This window comes from Hylobates moloch, unplaced genomic scaffold (genome assembly GCF_009828535.3).
Source record: "Hylobates moloch isolate HMO894 unplaced genomic scaffold, HMol_V3 SCAFFOLD_19, whole genome shotgun sequence".
Lineage (NCBI taxonomy): Eukaryota > Metazoa > Chordata > Mammalia > Primates > Hylobatidae > Hylobates > Hylobates moloch.
The window spans coordinates 78,814,342-78,835,319 of record NW_026652294.1 but is presented as its reverse complement, the minus strand read 5'-3'; the positions used below and the strand labels follow the sequence as shown (position 1 = coordinate 78,835,319).

Below are 20,978 nucleotides of genomic sequence, written 5' to 3'. Positions count from 1 at the left end.
ATGTAAGAGGTGGGAAAAATAGTCGTTCATGCCTTTGTCTGGCTCAGTGAATCTGCATTGTTTTTTTAACATAAGATGACACAGACAAATGAGGCAGAGGAAAATTGCAGGGAATCTGCATTTTACATAAGATAACAGACAAGACCGGGCCAGGGGAACAATCAGATATGCATTTGTGTCTGGTGGGCCAGGGGTGACTGCACCTATAAACTATCAATTTATATTGCCATGGTGAAATTTTAATAGAAATACCTTCAGAGTAAAGATCTAGCAGCTCATCGGGAATTCCCTTGTGTGCAAAATATGGGGAAGGCATGTAGCTTTTCATCTTGTAGCCATCTTATTCAGGAACCAAAAGGGGGAGGCAGGTTTGCGTGACCCAGTTCCCAGCTTGAATTTTCCCTGTGGCTTAATGAGTTTGGGGGTCCCAAGATTGAATTTCCCCTTACACTTCTCACCTGCCTTCTTCCGCCTGATCGCCAGAGTGGGGTGGGGCCAGAGCTGTGGCCACACCTACTAGTGCTGCCCAGGATTAATTCCTCATTGGCTCAGCACATCTCTATTCGCTATGTATCTATTCTCAGTAGAGGCAGGGATATTGTAAAATTATGACCATAAGATGACACTGTGACTTCTGTTGAAGGAAATGTGCTCTCCTAAGACAACTGATAAGGTAACTCTTGTAAATAAGCATATTGGCAGGGGCCAGGGGAAGGGAGAGGAGGGAACAAAATAATATATCTGGTGACTTGTTATTTTGGAAAACTTATATGTCTCAGGAGACGTTGGTATCAGGCATTCTCCCAAAGCAATTTATCCTTGAAATTTCTCTGGCCTCAAGTCCTGTTTAAGAATAAATCATTAGTAAAAATATATATACCTGGTGCATATGTGACTGCAATTATTTACCCCCAGCCCCATCTGGTGATATCTGCTGGGGGACACTATGGTTCATCTGAGAGTCTTTCTGCTTTTTTCAAGTTTTGTCGGCTTTTTTGTTTCAATCCTCAAATAAAAAGCTTTAGTTTCTTTTGGAGTGGTTCAATGTCTGCCACAATTTGTGTAACCAAAGGGAGCTATCTCCCCTACTGGCAACCAATTACTCTGTAATACTGGCTTTGCAAACAGGATAATATTATCCGGGATTTATTCATCGGACAAACATTTTAGAGTGGCCCTTATGGATTAGGCACTGTGCAAAATCCTGGGGATATGAATATAAAGACACAATAATTGTCCTCCTTAAGCCTGGAGTAGTTTTTTTACAATGAACAGAAACTGTCTTCTTAACCACCTTATGCTGCTGGAGAAGTGAATAGTTACAAAATTCCAAATGGAGCGAGCGAAGCAATTACTGACTGTCTACAAATCACTGTATTTCAAATTATGTTCAAACCTACAATAAATCCCCAAAGGTCTCACAATTGTATTAATATTCACAGCCTTGTTTTTACAAACTCTTTTGAAGCTGTTACTTATGTTTAAGCCTGCATTCCCATTGTCACTACATATGGGGCGCGTGAGTACATGACTCTGCTCAGAACTATGGCTTACCCACAAGTTGGTTAAAGCAGTATCTAAGGATGAGGTCCTGACCCACCTGTTGCAGATTCCAAGTCACTTGGGATTACCTCTTCTGATAAGCCCCCAGACTCAACCCTTTAAAGTACCTCCCATTAAACAATTAACCTCTCAGATTCATTTTTGGCCAGTGAGGGGAAATTTAAGAATTCAGGTCATAACAAACCATAAAGGTGTTATCTGCTCATAACTAAGCCTTTTAAAAATAAAATAATGTTATTGTTTTCCCCTGAGGTTAATTATAATGTCTTTGACTGTACTACATGCTACATGCCTAGAAGATTGTTAGAACCTATGTCTGGTAGCCTGGAATAGATTTCTCACTTGGAAAGATGATAAAGATGTGAATAGCATGCATCAGCCTACTGGAAATGGTCCAGCATCTTCCCTGTTTCCTAGGAAACCAACCATGAGATCTTAACTGAGAATCCATGTTGCTTTTCAAGACCATTCCAGGTGAGGAACATCATTAACTCTCCTTCTCCATATGGAATGTAAGGGTTTCTTTAGAGCCAGCCTAGTTCTGTGCTGCAACAATCCCAGCACCATGTCTTCTGAGGGCCCCTTTTATGTGTGAATAACTGTATTGGATTGCTTTGGGATCTGCATGCTCTTTCAGCGAACTTAATGAATTTGCAACCCAAACATGAGCCATGTTCTTTCCATCATGCGTCATCGCCCAATAGCATTTAAACCATGAAGCCAAAGTTACCACTGACCAAGACTTGCAAAGTTTCCAATTGTTCCTGAATTTCAGTGAAAGAATACCAATAATCGCATTTATTTTTTAGGTTATACTAGGGGTTGGCACTATGTAGCCTGTAGGTAAGAAGTTGACCTGCCACCTACTTTTATGAAACAAGTTGTATTGGGGCACGGTCATGTCCATTCACTTATATCTTGTCTATGGCTGCTTTTGTGCTACAGTGGCAGAGATGAATAGTTGTCTCAAAGACCATCTAGCCCCCAAAGTATAAAATATTTACTACCTAGCCCTTTACAGAAAATGTTTGCTGACCCCTGGTATAAGGCATTACATTATTCACAACATAGAATACTTGCCTTTTATCCCTACAGCAGAAAATAGAAAATAGAACCATTTGAATTATCAAAATCTCACTAGAGAGAAATTATGTTTATGAAGACTGTTATAAGGATATAAAATCCCTCCATTCCCTGGTGTTCCAGCTTCTAGTCATAGGTTCATCTGAACCTGTATTTGGCTCAGATCAACTAACCTCTCACCACCTACTCCTAACATAAATGAATTTATTAAATTGCACTTTAGTTTTATGTTATCACTTTTATTGCAGGATGCTACAAGCTATGTCTTATAAAATCCACTTTTGTAGTCACTAGTAGAAATACCGTTAGAGGCTGCATGAAGCTCTGCCTGAGACATTCCTTCAAGAGCCAAGCATTAGGAAAGCCTTTCCTTCCCTAAGGAACTTGTATTCTTTTTCTTTCTGACAATAAGGACTTTGTAACTAACCACATTTCCCTTTTCGATATGGCTGCCAGGATACTTAATGCCAAATTTGAGGTTCAGCCCAAGTGGATCCTTATGACTTGCATGACTGTAAATTTTTCTTCTTCTTTTCTTGACTCCACTCTTACTTATATATTGCCTAGTCTTGATTTATGTTTCTTATTTATATTCTAACAACTTCATTATGTGTGTTTTTGCCGCCACAAGTCTTGAAGAAACAAGCCTCAGTGAAAATGAATAAAACAAGTTTCCACCGCAGTGTTAACCTTAAAATTTTGGACTTGCCGAGTTATGACTTTGGGTTCTTCATTAGCTAACAAGCTCTGGGAGGACGGAGCCCTATATACCTCGTTCATCATCATTTTATCCACATAGCCTAGGACAATGCCTGGCACACCGTAGACCTTCCATAAACACTTGATGAATGAATGTCACTGCATGTTCGACAACTAAAGTGAGCACCGCGGCAGTCCCCCTGAGGCAGTCTCAGAGAGCCTGCCTTTGCATTTAGCAAAGATCCACAGGCTACATGAAAACACATGCACATTCTTCATGGTGACCTAGAGCTGATGTATCTACCTTGAAGAGTGGTTGCAAAAGATAAACTAATAAATAGAAAGTGTCTGGCATAGCATCATCATGGCAGGGCTTGACTGTTTACTTCTCTGCCATTTCTCAAGATGTCTTAAGACAAGGGCCAGTTTTGGCCAAAAACAATGGAGTTGAACCATGGCGGGTTCTTGTCGCCAGAGGTATGACCTTAGGCAAACCATTACCTCATTAATTGCAAACTGCTACATATTGGAATCAGCGGAAGGTCTTTAAAAAATGGTGGTGCCTGCCTGGCTCTCACCCCAAACATTGTGATTTAATTCTTTTGGGGTGTTACTTGGGAATTAGGATTTTAAAAGCTCTCTGGGTGATTCTAATGTGCAGTAACTAATTGCAATAACCTCTTTTTTCTGGGTCACTTGCCTCATCTATCAAGTGACTGGACTGTGCTACATGTCCGTTATAAGGAAGGTCCTTTTAGGATTTAAGGTTTCATACGTAGGCTTTCACTGGGCTGGGATCTTAGGAGGGCTGTTAACACAGTGAGGCTAATAAAACAACTTCATGCCACTGAGTCCCGAAAGCTTCCCCCTGGTGCCTTGTCAGCAGCAGAACCACCTCTTGAACCATCTGACATTATTATTAGTTTTTTTTTTAGCACAATCTTCGAAGGAATTCCTGGAGCAACTGTGAAAGAATTCATGATATCTCCCTAGCCACAGCAGCTAGAGTAGCCGGAATATCCAGGTTGACACAGAGCCACACACTCAAAAAAGGGAAAAGTATGCTCTCCCTTATTAGAAGACAATGTTAATTATGTGGTAGGGAGGAGGGTGGGTATCAAAAGAGCACTTCAGTTCTAGCTTAGTGTTTTCCTTACTTTTCAGTGCCTGTGGTTGTGAGTTTTAATGATGACAGTGGAGTTCTGCTCACCTTAGCTTTGTCTCAGTGACGAATGATTGATAAAGGATTTCATATCCCTTGTCCATATGCAGCTATCTCCACACAAAAATCCTCCAGTGTGCTTCCAGTTATCACTGTAGCATCTCTTTTTCTTCCTGGATTTGCCCCCTCTTTGATTTACTGTTTATGAAGAGTCAGTTTGGAAATGATACAAGAATAGCAACTGGATAAACTCAGGCTAGAATGCTGGCTTGGTCACTTTGTAGCTGGTGGTCTTGAGTCACTTAAGCTCTCTAAGCCTTAGTTTCCTAAAAAGCAGATGAAAAATAACACAGCCTAGCTTATTGGGTTGCTGTGAGTGTCAGATCAGAAAATGTATGTGAGAAGTGCTTTGAAAATTATCATTATATAAATATTATTCTTACGCTAAACTTTTAATCAAAATGGTGCTATGCATGAGGGCTTTATTTAGTAATCATTTGCAAAATATGGAAGGTTGGAAAACTTAGGGCATAGCACCATTTTCAATAAAACTTGATGGTTTGTGATGTGATGGTACATACTTGTTTATTTTTAAATTAGGCAGAATTAAGATTAATTTTAACTTTGCTCTGCCCTCTGAAATCACTACTAAACTCATGGATCTCTTACCATTTATATTATCTGCACCTCTTATTGAACTGGCTTACTCCTTCATAATTGGTCAGTTTAGACCCTCAGCATCCTGAAAGAAGGATCTTAGAGTCATTCTTGCCAATCTCTCTTTCTATTGAAAAGAAAGAAGTTAAAACACTTGCTCAAGGTAACGTATTTAGTAAATGGAGGAGCTTCACTTACTTCCATGTAGGTCTTCTGACTCTAGGCTTACAATCTGAGGTTGAACCATATGCAATACTGATATTCATACATTGCTTGTCATGCGAAATATTTGAACAATATCTTATGTTTTGTATTTTTCCCAAAGCTGACACAGAGCCTTATGTAGGGTAGGTATCTGATAAATGTTTGATAAATAAATTTGAGGGTTTTTACTGTTTTTGTTTTAATTTTAAAAATAACCCCTTGTGTAAATCAATACAGGGAGATCTGTAAGTTGCTACATACACACAGAGCTGCCAGATATTAGTTTGGAGACTGTCGGACATGTTGCAGCCAGGCAGGGAAGGGTGAGCTGTACATTACCAGCAGTTATTTGGCAGCATCGGACCTAGTCAAATACTGACTTGGGATGAATTCCAGAGGAAAACAGCACACGGCCCTGCCATCTGGTACAGCGTCGCATATGTAGTCAGTTGGCCACACCAGGCATGTGAACCTGGAGACAGGACAGCCTTGGAAGAGAGAGACTCTGCGAGCCTAACTCAGATCTTATCTCCCGCAGGAAATCACGACGATTTATCTGGAAAGCGTCAAGGTGAAGATACTGCTTTGTAACATCTGAACTATATTTTGTAGAAGTGGGCACGCAGCCTAGAAAGCAGGAGACTTGGATCGAACAGACATATCTTTCCACACACACCAAAAAAACCCACCTAGAATTCTCCATTTTTCTTTAATTCATAGAGTTAGCTGTGAGCATGAGTTCAAAGGTGGTTGAGCAGGGCAGCAGTGACTCCATATGGTGCTTTTGCGTGAGTTAAAAACAGGTGCCCCCCTCTCCCCCCAGCATGGATAAATTGCAGAAAACCATCCTTCCTTTGGCTGGCTTGGACTTCAGCTTCTCCTTCCCCATTAGGCTGGGTACGTTTGTGCAGCGTGCTGACTGCACAGCCATACTCAGCTGCCCTGCTTTTGGGAGCAGTTCTCGCCCAGCCTTTTTAAAAAACCAACCAGCCCTCTTGGGGGCTAACAATTGCAAATACCTATCTGGGGAAATCAAGGTCAAGTGACTCCTCACATGCTCTTTTAAAGCACCCACCTAGAAAAGCCACACTAGGGGATGAGAGGGCTGTTCCTCATCCAAATTCCAACTCTCAAAACTGGAACAAACTCATGCACGTTCTATTTCCCCATTTCTTAGGCCAATGACTGCTGATCCCTGTTCACACAACACCCACCCCAGTTCTGGGATATTTTGGATTCAGGCACACTTTACCCAGACAACAGCATAGCTTCCTCCCTTAGTTCCTGTGATCGTTTGCAGCTTTTCTCTTTTATATTTATATTTCCTGGTGAAGCCCACCCACCCGACAACACAGAGACATTAGCATTCCAATAGAAAGTAACTGCATTGCCATTCGAGAATGCTGACACACTTGCTACACATTTTAGGACAATTTTACTACTGACACTTTAGACAATAGTTCCAAAGCACTCAACTTATGCCATGAGAAGGTAATTCTTTACAACAAAACTCCAGTTAACCAGAAACAGGGAGATGAGAACTTCCCAACTAACCAGAAACAGGGTCTCCCTCATTCTATTTTCTTTCTTGCTTTTTTAAAAATTTGAGACGAGGTCTCGCTGTGTTGCCCAGCGTGGTCTTGGACTCCTGGACTCAAGCAATCCTCCTGTCTCAGCCTCCCAAGTAGCTGGGACTACAGGCATGAGCTATTGCACCCAGCGTCCCATTTTATTTTCAAATCAGCTGACAGGTCATTATAAAGTACTGAATATGTGTTTGGCCTTCAGAGGACAAATAGGAAAATCACAGGAAAAGTGGCTAGCAGAAATTATTTTTTTAATCTATGGTTTTCAAAATGTCCCAGCACAAGGCATAGTGCAATACAGATCCTGACTGTCTTTATTTTCACCAACTGCAGTGTTGTAGAGTGAGCACTGAAGTTGAGAATCCTAATCACAGTTATTGTATCATCCCATTGAGAATGCCTATAGGAAACCTTAGCTCTTTATCTGGAGAGCTAAACAACGGTATAACAACCACACTGGACTGAACAAAAGCACAGAGTCTGATAAAGTGGTTTCACCTGGGCTGCCTTCTACCCATTCTTCAGGGTACAACTTAGATATCACCTCGCTATGGAGAACTTTCTAGAGCCCTAGTCTAGTTTCCCCTGCTATGCACATCAAATAAGTTCTTCCTCTGTAATACCATTCAAAAAACTCTACAGTAATTAGAGTTTAATATCAATGTATCTTCCCTGCTGGATTTTAAGCAGCAAACAGGAATCTCAACTGTCCTGAATACTGCTGTATCCTCGGTGCCAATGAGCTGACTGGCGTCTAGTAGGTGTTTGGTAAATACTCACTGAAAAGATGAAGATGTAAATGAATCAGCCTTTAACAACCTTCACCATATTGGACTAAGTTAGGAAAGGAATATATGTTTATTGCAGAGATTCTTTTCAACATCACAATTTTCAAAGAAAAAGGGTTTTTTTTTTAACCCACATCGAATCACAATAAACTAAATGTGATAATAGCCCATTCACTTAAACATTTCTGTGACTCAGTGTAGAAGGGCTATTTGTGGGTATGCTAACTTTCAGATTTAACTAAATTCTATAGGTGGGTTAATCAGTGTGACTAAAATGATTTCTGAGGCTCTACTTCCAGATGTGCAAACCACACTCCAGCAAATGGCACTCCAGCAAAAGGGACAATGATAAATTGTTACAATTACAGTCTCTCAATTAGTTCATTGATTAGAATGTGATCAAAGTTGAAGTTGGGGTCAGGTGCAGTGGCTCACGCCTGTAATCCCAGCACTTTGGGAGCCCGAGGCAGGCAGATCACCGGAGGTCAGGAGTTTGAGACCACCCTGACCAACATGGTGAAACCCTGTCTTTACTAAAAATACAAAAATTAGCCAGGTGTGGTGGTGCATGCCTGTAATCCCAGCTTCTTGGGGGGCTGAGGCAAGAGAATCTCTTGAACCCAGGAGGTGGAGGTTGCAGTGTTGCAGTGAGCCAAGATCACGCCACTGTCCTCCAGCCTGGGTGACAAAGTGAGACTCCGTCTCAAAAAACAAAAAACAAAACAACAACAAAAAACAAAAACAAAAAGTTGAAGTTGAAAGTTGACTAGCTAACTCTGAAGAGAGAAGAACTCAATCTTAAAGCTTCAGATTCTCCAGTTGATATGATTCAGTTGCTTTTATACAGTGCTGCGGACAACACCTTAGTGAGCTTCTTCACATTTGCTAACCAGGGGTTTGTTGGATCAAGGTACATATTAAAACACCACATGCTGGAAATAAAATGTGACTTTGCGATTGCCAATTTACTATTTCTAAATACTGAAATTAAAAAGAGCAGACACCTTCTTGCAAATTAAAACAACTCTAAAAGAAAACTGACTTCAAAATCAGTCTTCAAAGTGTGCTTTTTCTCGGAACTAAATTCAAATGGTTCTTTTTTCCCAGGTTAAGGACAACATCAAAATGTTTCCACGTAGCCTGCTTAACCTGAAGACGTATTAACCTGCTCAGAGTTAGCCTGACATAATCAAATTGGATTTGGTTCTCCACATCACCTAACTGGTATGCATTTATTTACATCAGCTTTTTAACCACCAGCTGAACTGTTACTTGCAAATGACTTCAGCACTGGAAGAGTTTCATGATTTTTGAGCTTGTTAGAAATATAGGAGTTGGTTTGGGAGGCCGAGGTGGGCGGATCACTTGAGGTCAGGAGTTTGAGATAAGACTGGCCAACATGGTGAAACCTTGTCTCTACTAAAGATACAAAAAAATTAGCCGGGCGTGGTGGTGCACGCCTGTAGTCCCAGCTACTCAGGAGGCTGAGGCACAAGAATCGCTTGAACCCGGAAGGCAGAGGTTGCAGTGAGCCAAGATCATACCACTGCACTCCAGCCTGGGCAACAGAGCCAGACCCTGTCTAAAAAAAAAAAAAGAAAACAACAACAACATAGGATTTGGATGAGTCATAAAAAGAGACTCAGTTGCTTAAATTTTGCTCCTAAAGTGTCAAGGTTTCTCATTTCAAAGCCAGTTTTCAAAATATAGGTCATGGTTCTAGATTGATACCCACTATAGTGGAAATACGCTGTCTCTCAGTGTGGAGCCATTTCTGTCACACTGTCCTTCACTCACAATACCAGGATTGGAGTATTCCTTCTACCAGAGCTGGGGGAGCTTCACAACTGTGGCACTGAGTGGAGATTCCAGGACTTAGGCCACATGTTAGAGATGGAGAAAAGATCATAGTAAGAGACAATCTTGATAATATTCTTTGGGGTATCGATGGTGAAGGGAAGAAAGAGCTCACCTAGCATGATGGATGGAAACCCTCGATGTTTGCACAATGAAGTCGCCCCTGAGGAAAGAGTGGCTCATCCTGCAACCCACATGGACCACACAACTCCTCTCTGTGCTATCTCTTTAGAAGGCATAAACTGGGAACTTCTTTAACTACTTAGCCATTTGATCAAAGTGCTCCCCTATTCTCATTGTAGCTATAGGCTCATTTTTTTCCACTCATACTTGAAGAAAATAGCATCAGTCAGTCATTCATGTGACTAGATTTCACTTGAAAATAGTGACATATCCTCATGAAGATAGAAGGAAGAACTGCAGTTGTTGAACCATGCCTCATGAAAATGCTTTCTAAATCAGAGTCTCTTAGGCCCTGTATAATGGAAAGCACACATTAATTCTTCTCTTGGCATCCAAGGCCACACATGCATCAGACTCTTGGAGGCAGCCGTAGTAAATCCCATGAAACCAAACATGCCACATTGAGGCCAGGGAGGTCCCTGGGAAATCATGTCAGGGGTTCAGAACTTCAGGGTTTCCTTCTTGCTCCTTGAATGGTCCCATAGAGCCAGGATAGACTTCACTGAACATTTCCACAGCAGCAGGGTTGGCAGTAGTGGGGTAGTTATCACCAGAACAGGACTTTAATTTCATTTTGGATGGAGAAGCATTTCCACTTTATCTCTAGAGATGTATGTGAAACAGCATTTTCTTCCATGGTTTATTTCCTGACTCTGACCTCAGGTCAAGGACATAAAGGAGACCAAGCTGCCTTAAAAAACCTTTTGCTTTCTGAAGCAGAGTGTGCGTGCTGGGGGATGGGAGACGGAGAGAAATGTGAGTTTGAATCAATTCCCAGATGACTTAGAAACTGAAGGGGACTTCTCAAATCTTTATGTGACACTGCAAAATTGTGTGTTTTTTTCTCTGCTTTTCTTATCATATCTGGTTGATTCAATGCTACAATCTTTCCCAAGGATGTTTTTTTTAAAACATAAATAATTTTATTTAACCAATTGTTACCATTTGTTATGTGCCAGGATTTTATAAGTGTCGTCTCACTTAATTCTCCCAAACGCTTATATGAGACAGCCACAATTATTATTCCTATTTCACAGATTTTAAAAAGGCAGGTGTAGGGGGGTCGAAAAGCTTGCCTAAGATAACCCAGCAAGGAGGTGGCAGAGTTGAGGCTCAAACCCAAAACTTTCTGACGTCAAGCCTGCATACCCAACCATTGCTCACACGATTTGCAGTGGCACCAAGGTTGCCTTGCGTGCTCTAGAGCAGAAAGCTGCACTTGAAGAGAATTTCTGGATAAAACAGGAACAGCACAAATTTTGTTTAACAATTCACTGTTGAAAATTATTTCTGTTATCTACTTTTTTTTTAAGTAAGTAGAATTTAACTCAAACAAGAGATAACTGGGAATCTCCCACTACCTTGGGATCATCAATCTGAGTCTCAAATTTTACTGCAACGTACTTTTAAAATAGAATAAATAGAAGAGTTGGGTGAGTGTTTTCTAACCCTAGGGCACACTGATTATTACTTTTAAAAATATACACCTGATTTGTGTGTGTGTGTGTGTGTGTGTGTGTGTGTGTGTGTGTGTGTGTGTGTGTGTGTGTGTGTGTGTGTGTGTGTGTGTGTGTGTGTGTGTGTGTGACAGAGAGAGGGAGAGAGAATAGTTGTATCCTTTTCTTGAACTGATATTCAATCAAATTAAGGATTCTGGTCGGGGGAGGGAACTGATATTTCTTAAGCATCAATTAGGTACTTGCCCCTGTACCTGAGGCTTCACATGACTTTCTCTTCAAACCCTCCCCGTGATGCATGTGTGATAACTATCACTAGTCCTCCCCTCATTCAAAGAAGTTAAATAATATGCCTAAAATCACAGATCTAGGCAGTGACAAGCCAGCGTTCAATCCTGTGTCTATCTGACTCCAACACAAGAGAATACTGAAGAGAACCACAACAACCTGCCTCCTGTAGGAAGCAGACACTTGGCAGTATTATGTCTCCTCTGAGCTTTGCTAACAGAGAGATATAGTTCTGTTTCTCCTTACAGAAATCAAATCTCCTTCCATCTTAATTTAAAAATAATCCATAATATAGTAGGTTGTTTTAAAGTAACAGTATTTTTAAATCACAAAGACATAATAACAAGGGTTAGCAAAGGTGTGGAGAAACTGGAACCCTCATATACTGTTGGCAGGAATGTCAAGTGGTGCAATGGCTTTCAAAGACCGTATGACAGTTCCTTTAAGGGTTAAACATAGAGTTAGCGTTTGACCCAGCAATTCCACTCCTAAGTATGTACCCAGGAGAAATGAAAACCTATATCTGCACAAAAACTTGTAGATGGATATCCATAGCAGCTTTATAGTCAAAAAGTAGAAATACCTCACACGTCCAACAAGAAATGGATGGATAAACAAACTGTGGTACATCCACGTGATAGAATATTACTTGGTAATAAAAGGAATAAGTACTGATATATCGTACAAAGTGGATGAACCCTGAAAATATTACAATAAGTGAAAGAAGCTAGTCATAAAGGATAATGTATTATATGATTCCATTTATACAAAATGTCCCACATCGGCAAATCCATAGAGACAGAAAGATCAGGGGTTGGCAGGGGCTGGGGGTTGGAGGGATGTTGGAAGGAAGATGACAGCTAAAGAGCACAACATTTCTTTTCTGGGGCGATGAAAGTGTTCTGAATTGGTTGTGGTGATAACTGCACAACTCTGTAAATATACTAGAAACTGTTGAAGTGTGCCCTTTAAATGTGTGAACTGTCTGGTATGTGAATTATATATCAATAAAGATACCATATATTTATATTTTAAAACTGTACCATGAAAAAACCAAATTATGCATTTGGTGGGCTCTCAATAAATATCCACTGAATGAATGCACCAAGGTACTTAATGGCTATTTTAGAATACTAGTTTATTTAAATTCGAATATGTCTTTCAGATGTCTATAGTTCGAAAAGTATGCCTATTTTGCACTATGTTACCTAAAGTGTGCCCCAGACTCAACTATCCCTGGGGCTGAATGCTGATGCATGTTGACATCCTGAGAGGGTCTCAACAGCACTGCTATGCAGGGATTCCACCTCTACCCAACAGGACCAACTGTAGCAAAGGAACCATCTGTAACTTGCCAACAATGGTGATGCTGCTAAGTATTAACTAACTGGTCTCTCATCACCCCCCTTGAGCCAAACCCAGACCTGCATAGAAGCTCTAGTGTGTCTCAGGACCACCAGCCAATGAAGATATCACCTGGGTCCTGGAATCTGGGAAAAGGAAAAAAAAACTTCCTTCTTTCTTTACCAGAAAAATTCCCAAGAGCAGATCCTGGTAGCATGTATCTATTCATAGCTACATTTGAGCTCAGATAGAAGAGTGTAGAAGAGGTTGGGGGAAATCAATACTGTATTAGTCCATTTTCATACTGCTATGAAGAATTACCGAAGACTGAGTAATTTATAGCGGAAAAGAGGTTTAATGGACTTGCAATAATGGTGGAAGGCGAGGGAGGAGAAAAGACATGTCTTACATGGCAGGAGGCAAGAAAGCATGTGCAGGGGAAGTGCCCTTTATAAAAACATCAGATCTCATGAGACTTTTTCACTACCACAAGACTGCACAGGAAAAATCCACCCCCATGATTCAATTACCTCCCACCCGGCCCCTCCCATGACACGAGGGGATTATGGGAGCTACAGTTCAAGATGAGCTTTGGGTGGGGACACAGCCAAACCCCATCAAACACATTCCAGTGTAAAAACGAAAACCAACAGTCAGAGTTATGGAGGGGGAGGGGAAATGAAATAAATAAACGAACTTGAGATCCAGTTGCAGAATTAGCCTGATGTGAACAGTTAAAGAAAATCCAAGGAAAAGGTATCTAAGCACTGAGTACACTGAGGAAGATATAAGGTAGAGGAATATTGGATTAACAGCAAAACAAATAAGCTCAACAGACAAGCTTCTTGCAAGTAGACAAAATCCATAACTGAGTGCGGATTAGACCATTCCCTCGAAGGAATGGTTTCCAAGCCTTCCCTGTCAGTGAGCAAAAATATCCCAAGGATACGTTTAAAAGCACATTATTTTATATCTCTTGAATTCTATATCAAAATGAGACTTGGATCTAAGAAAAGTTTGTAATATGGAAGTGGGAATGTGGTCCAAAACTGGAAAAGACCTATCCAGGGTACAGGGGCTCAAAGATGCCAGCTGAGCTCCCGACTTCACATTTCCAAGGACTGACTCATTGGGACCCAAGGACAGGGATCTGTAGTTCTTGGTAACTTTTCTGAATCCATCACCAATAATGGCCATCACATATGAGCACCTGCAGGCTACAAACATTTCAGAAGGAAATGTTGGGTCTGGATTTATTTGACATATTGCTCTATGCATTACCAAGTGGAAAGAATACTGGACATAGAGTACCCATGTTCTTTTGTTTTTTTGTTTTTTGTTTGCTTGTTTGTTTTGTGTGTGTGTGTGTGTGTGTGTTTGAGACATGGTCTCACTCTGTCTCCCATGCTGAAGTGCAATGGTGTGATCATGAGTCACTGCAGACTCGACCTCTTGGACTCAAGCGATCCTCCCACCTCAGCCTCCTAAGTGGCTGGGACTATAGGTGTGTGCCACCATGCCCAACTACTTTTTTTTCTTTTTCTTTGGTAGAGATGGGGGTCTCACTTTGTTGCCCAAGCTGGTCTCGAACTCCTGAGCTCAGAAGTGATCCTCCCACCTTGGCCTCCCAAAATGCTGGGATAACAAGTATGAGCCACTGTGCCTGGCCAGAGAAGTCCCATGTTCTAATCTACCCTGTGCACTAACTTGTTAGTGGTCCTTCATCAAGGGCTTTCCTCTTTGCTGGCTGCAGGGTTCTCACCTATAAAATGAGGTCATCTTAGATCATCCCTAAGGACCTCTCCAGTTCTAGGACATGTTGGCCACTGGTTCTGCCTGATAACCATCTTAGCGATTTCCCAGCAAGTACCTGTTTCTTGGTCACAGTGCCATCCACAGGGTCCACGTATTCAAAGCTATCCGTCTTCGCCACGCTGTAGACATGGCTCCCCACAGCAAACTGCTGGCCGATGAAGGATTTGTCTGTGACCAGGGCCTCCAGGTCCCTCATGATATAATATGTCGTCTTGGGATCCAACCCCTCATAGTCAAACCTGGTGAGGACACAGGAGGAACAGAAACCTAATCAGAGAACCAGCAACTGGGTGGCCCGCTTACAGTTATCTAATCATTGGCTCTGTTTTCAGGGAAGGACAGCACAGAAATACACCTCCCCTCTTCCATCTGACTCTTACAATCCATTCCCCATACAGCGGCCAGAGTAATCTTGTAAAAATCAAATCATGCCACTTTCTTTCTATTAAATCCCTCTATAAATTCCCATCACATTGAGAACAAAACTCAACACCCTAACCTTGGTCTATCAGGCACTGTGGGATCTGCCCTTGCCCACCTCTTTGACTCGACTTTGTTCTGTCTTTTTATCCTTGTTCACTGGCTCCAGCCACACTGGCCTCTTCTCCAGTGTGCATTGACATTGCACCCTTTCCTGCCTCTGGGCCCTTGCGCTTGCTGTGTGTTCCCTCTACCTTGTACGTTCTTCTGCCAGCTCTTCAAATACCAGGCTCATTCTTTGCTTCCATTTTCAAACCCATTGTCACCATTAGAATGTGACCTTCTCTGACCATCTATCTAAGGCAGCTTCCCCACTCTGTCTTCTTCTCTCATCACCCTTCATATTTTCTTTTGGTAGTTATCCCAAACTGTATGTATCTTGTTTGTATATTTGTTTACCTATTCATTGTCTCTTTGGCCACCAGAATATGAGCTCCAGGAGGACAGATACCTTAGCTGTCTTGTTCTCTGCTATTTCTGGTACATAGTAAGTTCTATGTAAGTAGAATGGAATGAAAAATGAGAGAAAGGAAAGGAAGGAAGGAAAGAGAGAAAAAACAAGGAAGGTAAAAAAAAGGGAGAAGGGGAACTGAGCATGCTATGGAACTCTTGGAAACTTGGAAGATATGTCACAATTGTTCCATTCAAAAAAGTCCTCCTAGCCAAGAGTATCAAATGTAACAATGGGGCTGGAAGTCAATTAGAAAAAAAAAGAACAGAAGACTAAAAATAATACCAATTGCATTTGTCATTGTGGGGTTTAAAATATGATGATGTATACCAAGAGTTGGCACAGTGCCAGGCACTGGTGCTTAAAAACAGCTAACAACTTTTATTTGCTATCACTACCATAAATAAACTATATTTTACAATGTCAGATGGTCTTGGCTGAGACCTAATGGCACACCTAGGAGTGTCTATTTAAGAAGGAAGCCATAGGAGGGGCAGCTGCACCCAAGTCACTTGGAGGATCTTACATTTGGGCTTCCTGTAGGATAGAGAAAGGATGTGAGTTCTCAGAGTGAACTGGAAGAAGGAAGCTCTGAATAGTTGTTACTACTTTTTTCCACTTAAGATCTTTAAGACATCCAGTAAACATCAACATGTTAGCCAAGATGCAAAATATGGAATAATACCATGTCTAGCAATGGGTTCCCTGCATCTATATCCCTTTCTTTTATTCTCTTCCTCCTACACAAGGTGTTTTTTTCTCAGCCTCAGAGGGAAAAAAAACGAACTCCCTCAGAACATTCTTTTTCAGCAGTGCATATATTCTGAGACTGCAGTCACTTTAAAGGTAGACATTTGGAGAAAGTAGAGATCCAACCAAGGAGAAAGGGGCAGGAAGACAGGAGAAGAGAGTCTAGCAGGAGATAGAGAGGCATTGAAAGAGATTCAGGAGTTGAAAAAAATCCACTAATATGATAGATCACATTCAGTCTAGGGTTGAGAATCATCAGATTCATTTGCCCAAACGTTCACCTTCATATACAAGCAGGATCTAGCACTGCCTTCCACCCCCAAATCCCCATCTGACCACCACCAATAACAGCACACTTTCAAGGAAGAAACCTTTCAATGGAGGATTCCTTCTGGGGTCTACTCACACAAGAAAAATAATCTGGAAGATTTTCTCAGATATTCAGGGTCAGTATTAGTTAAAGTGAAATTGTTTTATTATTTTTAGCCTGCCAAAGAAAATTGTCAAGCTGGGAATAATTACATTTCACAAGCAACTTTTAATTTGCCATTTGCTGGGGGTTGAAGGAAACGTTTACCTTTCATTCCATGTATTTTTTCCTCCTTTTTTCTTTATCTCTGTGATCTTTTTGGAAAGAAATCTGTAACATAACTCAATGTCCTAGAAGAAATTAAATCTCTGTCGCATATTATTCTCTAATATGGTATTTGTTATGAAGAAGTAATTATCATGTAAGCTCTTGGCCACAAAAAAAACCACATTATAAATACAGTTATCATAACACCGATTATTCAAGACACCAGCAGAAACCTAGATAATCATTCCACAAATTATGAGGAACACATATCTGACTCAAAGCAATCTCACTAGGCCAGAGGTTGTCAATCATAATATTTCTTGTCAAGTTGGACTTTTTGGAACAGCTTCATGCAATAAAAGAATGTCATGTGCCAATTAACTCTTGGTATGCCAGGAAAAAAAACACACACACAAATCAGGGGGTTTTGGTACTTGTTAGAAATAATGAGTAAACCAAGTTTCTACCTGTCCTGAGAATTCATTTTTTATGATACACTGAATAATTTGACGTGTTTGGCAAGCTATCACATCCCCAGCTTTCTTGACTAAATGGGAACTAAGAATATGATGTTGTTGTTGTCTACATCTCCCAGAAGGTTGCGATCTCTTTCATTTTAACGAGTACAATCACAGGCTTCCTTATTCTCTGATACATATCTAAGTAAAAGGCTTCTTAACAGAAGAAATAATCACCTTATAAGGGAAGCCTAACGCTCTCTTTCTGTCCCTTAAGCTCTTGAAACACAACCAAACATTCAAAGTAGTTAACTATTCATAAACAAAGCAAAATGAGTCACAATCTTTCTGTTTTTAATACAGAGTCTCTGAGACTACAGAAGGATTCCCTCGCCCCACCTCCAAGTTCTTTACAGTTAACATCGTTTCCTACTCCCTCCTCCTAACCCATGGCTTGGTTCTTGTTATGTACACATATCCGGCATACCTAGGTTCACACTCCTAGCAAGTAACCACACTTCCAGAATACTCTTACTCTCATTTAGTTAAACAACAAGAAAGTGATATAGACCCCCAACCCTAAGCTCCTACCCACTGATCTTTCCTTTTCTTCCTTCCAAAATAATGGTTTCCTTTTCTGTACTTCTTTTTCCCTGTTTTTTTTTTGTTGTTGTTGTTTTGTTTTGTTTTGTTTTTGAGATGGAGTCTCACTCTGTTGCCCAGGCTACAGTGCAGTGGCGTGATCTCCACTCACTGCAACCTCCGCCTCCCAGGTTCAAGCGGTTGTCCTGCCTCAGCCTCCCAAGTAGCTACAGGTGTGCACCACCAAACCCAGCTAATTTTTGTATTTTTAGTAGAGACAGTTTCACCATGTTGGTCAGGCTGGTCTCAAACTCCTGACCTCAGGTGATCCACCTGCTTCGGCCTCCCAAAGGGCTGGGATTACAGGCGTGAGCCACCACACCTGGCCTGTACCTCTTTTCATGAGGACAAAACTTTAACAATATCTGGGGCTCTTGAACCACGAGGCTCCTTCAAGGGGTGCCAGCTAAGGCATCTTGGACACTGAATCTGATTATTGGTGAGGAGGTAAGACAGAGGTAGAGAGAGGATTACGAAAGCACTCCAACCTGTCACAGCTTCTGTGTCTGCCTTTTTTACTTGATAAATATGGATGGAAAACCAACAAGAAATGCCTCTGGTTTGACTGCACGACTCTCACAGCCATGATAGTTACCAAATAACTTTTCAAAGCTCTGCAGTTCAGCGTTCCTCTTGAGAGGGCCACCTACCTTACAGGCATTGATGAAAAGATTAAAGAGCGATGTCACCAGGGGAAAGGAAATTGGTGCTTTCCAGCTTCGTAGCCTTTTACACCACCCCCAACTATCTATAAGGGGTGATTCAGCTCCAGCCTCTGTGTTCCTCAGACCTTCTGGGAAAATGCCTCATTTTTAAGGTTCTAGCCCATCAGTTTTAGAAACCTGTTCTAGGAGTAGTTCTTCAGGGTCCATACAGAGACCCTTCCCCTTCTCACCTGCAATAGTAGTGGCGGCCAAATTTGGCCCAGTGATCTCGGACAATTTCCTCCACACTCTGCTTCCGGGCAGCAATAATGGAGAGCCAGACCAAGACAGCCCACAGGCCATCCTTCTCTCGGAGGTGGTCAGAGCCTTAAAGGTGAAAGAAAAATTCTGCTGAGGATTCATTTCTGGGAGCAAAGCAAAAGCTAAATGAATTAAGAAGACCAGTTAGCGATTGAATGTTATGTAGAAATGATTGGGTCATTTACCCATTATGTTAAATATATGTCTCCTAACACATTTGCATTTCTGAAAAATATGCAACTGAAATTCAAATAAAATAGTAACAGAAAATAAAACTTGGAAATTTCTGAAGGGATCAGAGAGCCAAGTTGACATCTCATTAGCCCAATGAGATTATTCATTTATTCAGTAAATATTTAGTGACCCCTACAATATATCAGGCATTGTTCTATGTCTTGGAGTAAAGCAGTGAACAAGATAGTTCTTTATGCATAAAGTTTGAATCCAAGTAGACGGAGTTAGGTGGAGACAGGCAAAGAAAAGTAGATAAGAGGACAAGATGCATCAAATAACGACAAGTGCTTTGAAGAAAATAAAGAGGTGATGATGTCAGAGATCATAACAGCACCAAAAGCTGCTTGACCTAAGGTTGGCTGGTGGTCCCCTGACCCAACAGATACGTCCGCCTGGAACCTGTGAATGTGACCCTATTTTGGGAAATGCTCTTTGCAGATACAATTAAGTTAGGAATCTTGAGGTGAGATTATCTCAATCTTATCTGGATTATCCAGGTGGCACCTAAATCCAATGATAAACATTCTTATAAGAAGAGGAGAAGACACAGAAGAGGAGAAATACAGAAGGGCAAGCTATGTGCAGGTGGAGGCAGAGATCACAGTTATGCCTCCACAAGTCACGGAACGTGTGGAGCCACCAGAAACTGAACGAGGCAAGGAGAATCCTCCTCTACAGCCTTCCAAGGAAGCGTGCTCCTGCCAACACCTTGGTTTTAGACTTCTGGCCTCCAGAACTATAAGAGAATACATTTCTGCTTTAAGCCACCCAGTTGGTGGTGATTTCTTATGACAGCCCTAGGAGATTAATACAGATAATTAGGGTCTGCCCCCACTGAGGCAGTGGCATCTGAGCTAACACCTGAGAAGGAGTCAGCCATGCCAAGATCTGGGGATGATGTATTCCAAGCTAGGGCACAGAAAAAGCAAAGTTCCTGAGGCAGGAATGAATAGAGAAACTAAATCCCACAGGTATTCATATAGAAAGAGTTAGAGGCAGTTCTTATTGCATCAGGCACACAAATGAAGACTGCAGTCTAAATGACCAGCTTCCCGTGCAATGAGAACCCAGAAGAGCGTGTCACAGGCCCATTTAGGTATCTGTCTGTTAGCCAGTTATAAGCTCTCTCTGAAGTGAATAAAGCCCTGACTGTAAGGAAATGTGTTGTAGTACGAGACGTGGTATCTTGGGAAGGCTTTAGAATTAGGGCTTAAGCCAAATGCTCCTTCACAGGTGTGGAAAGCTATTACAAAGTCATTAATTCCCCTGAGCCTCAGCTTCTCATGTGTAAAATGGGGACCCCATCACCCATTTTGCGGCATTGTTGTTGTATCAACTTAATCAAGTTAAGAGGACAAGCTCTAGAGTTAGATTTCTCACGTTCCAATCCTGGCTCCGCCATTTACCTTTGTTTGCGGTACTCATCTGTAATCTATGGACAATAACAGCCCCTACCCCATGGGGTTGCTGTCAGGATTAAGCAACTAAATATGGCTAGATGTTTAGAACAGTGACTGGGATATCATGCATTTTTGCTGTTGATCTTGTTGGTAATTTTAATAAAGCTGTGCGAATTACTGCAAGGTGCTGATTCCTCAATACATGCTTTCAGAAATTGTTCTTGGTTATTCATGTAATTTTATTCTCTAACTCTAGCCATAGCAGTGTCTTAAGAAACAGGACTGGGTCCACGGGGTGGACCTTCTTGCAGCAGGGCGATGGGAATGGACAACAG

At 41.4% G+C, this 20,978-nt stretch overlaps 1 protein-coding gene across 1 annotated transcript in view; it reads right to left on the bottom strand.

The window, feature by feature from the left end:
- The window catches only part of PGM5 (phosphoglucomutase 5), a 163,149-nt gene that overhangs the window by 35,491 nt on the left and 106,680 nt on the right, over nt 1-20,978 (bottom strand). Inside the window, exons 8-9 of the mRNA XM_058431160.1 lie at nt 18,940-19,075; nt 14,742-14,925 (exon numbers count right to left, since the gene is read on the bottom strand). Coding sequence (XP_058287143.1) covers nt 14,742-14,925; nt 18,940-19,075 — 320 coding nt within the window. The remainder of the gene's footprint in view (nt 1-14,741; nt 14,926-18,939; nt 19,076-20,978) is intronic.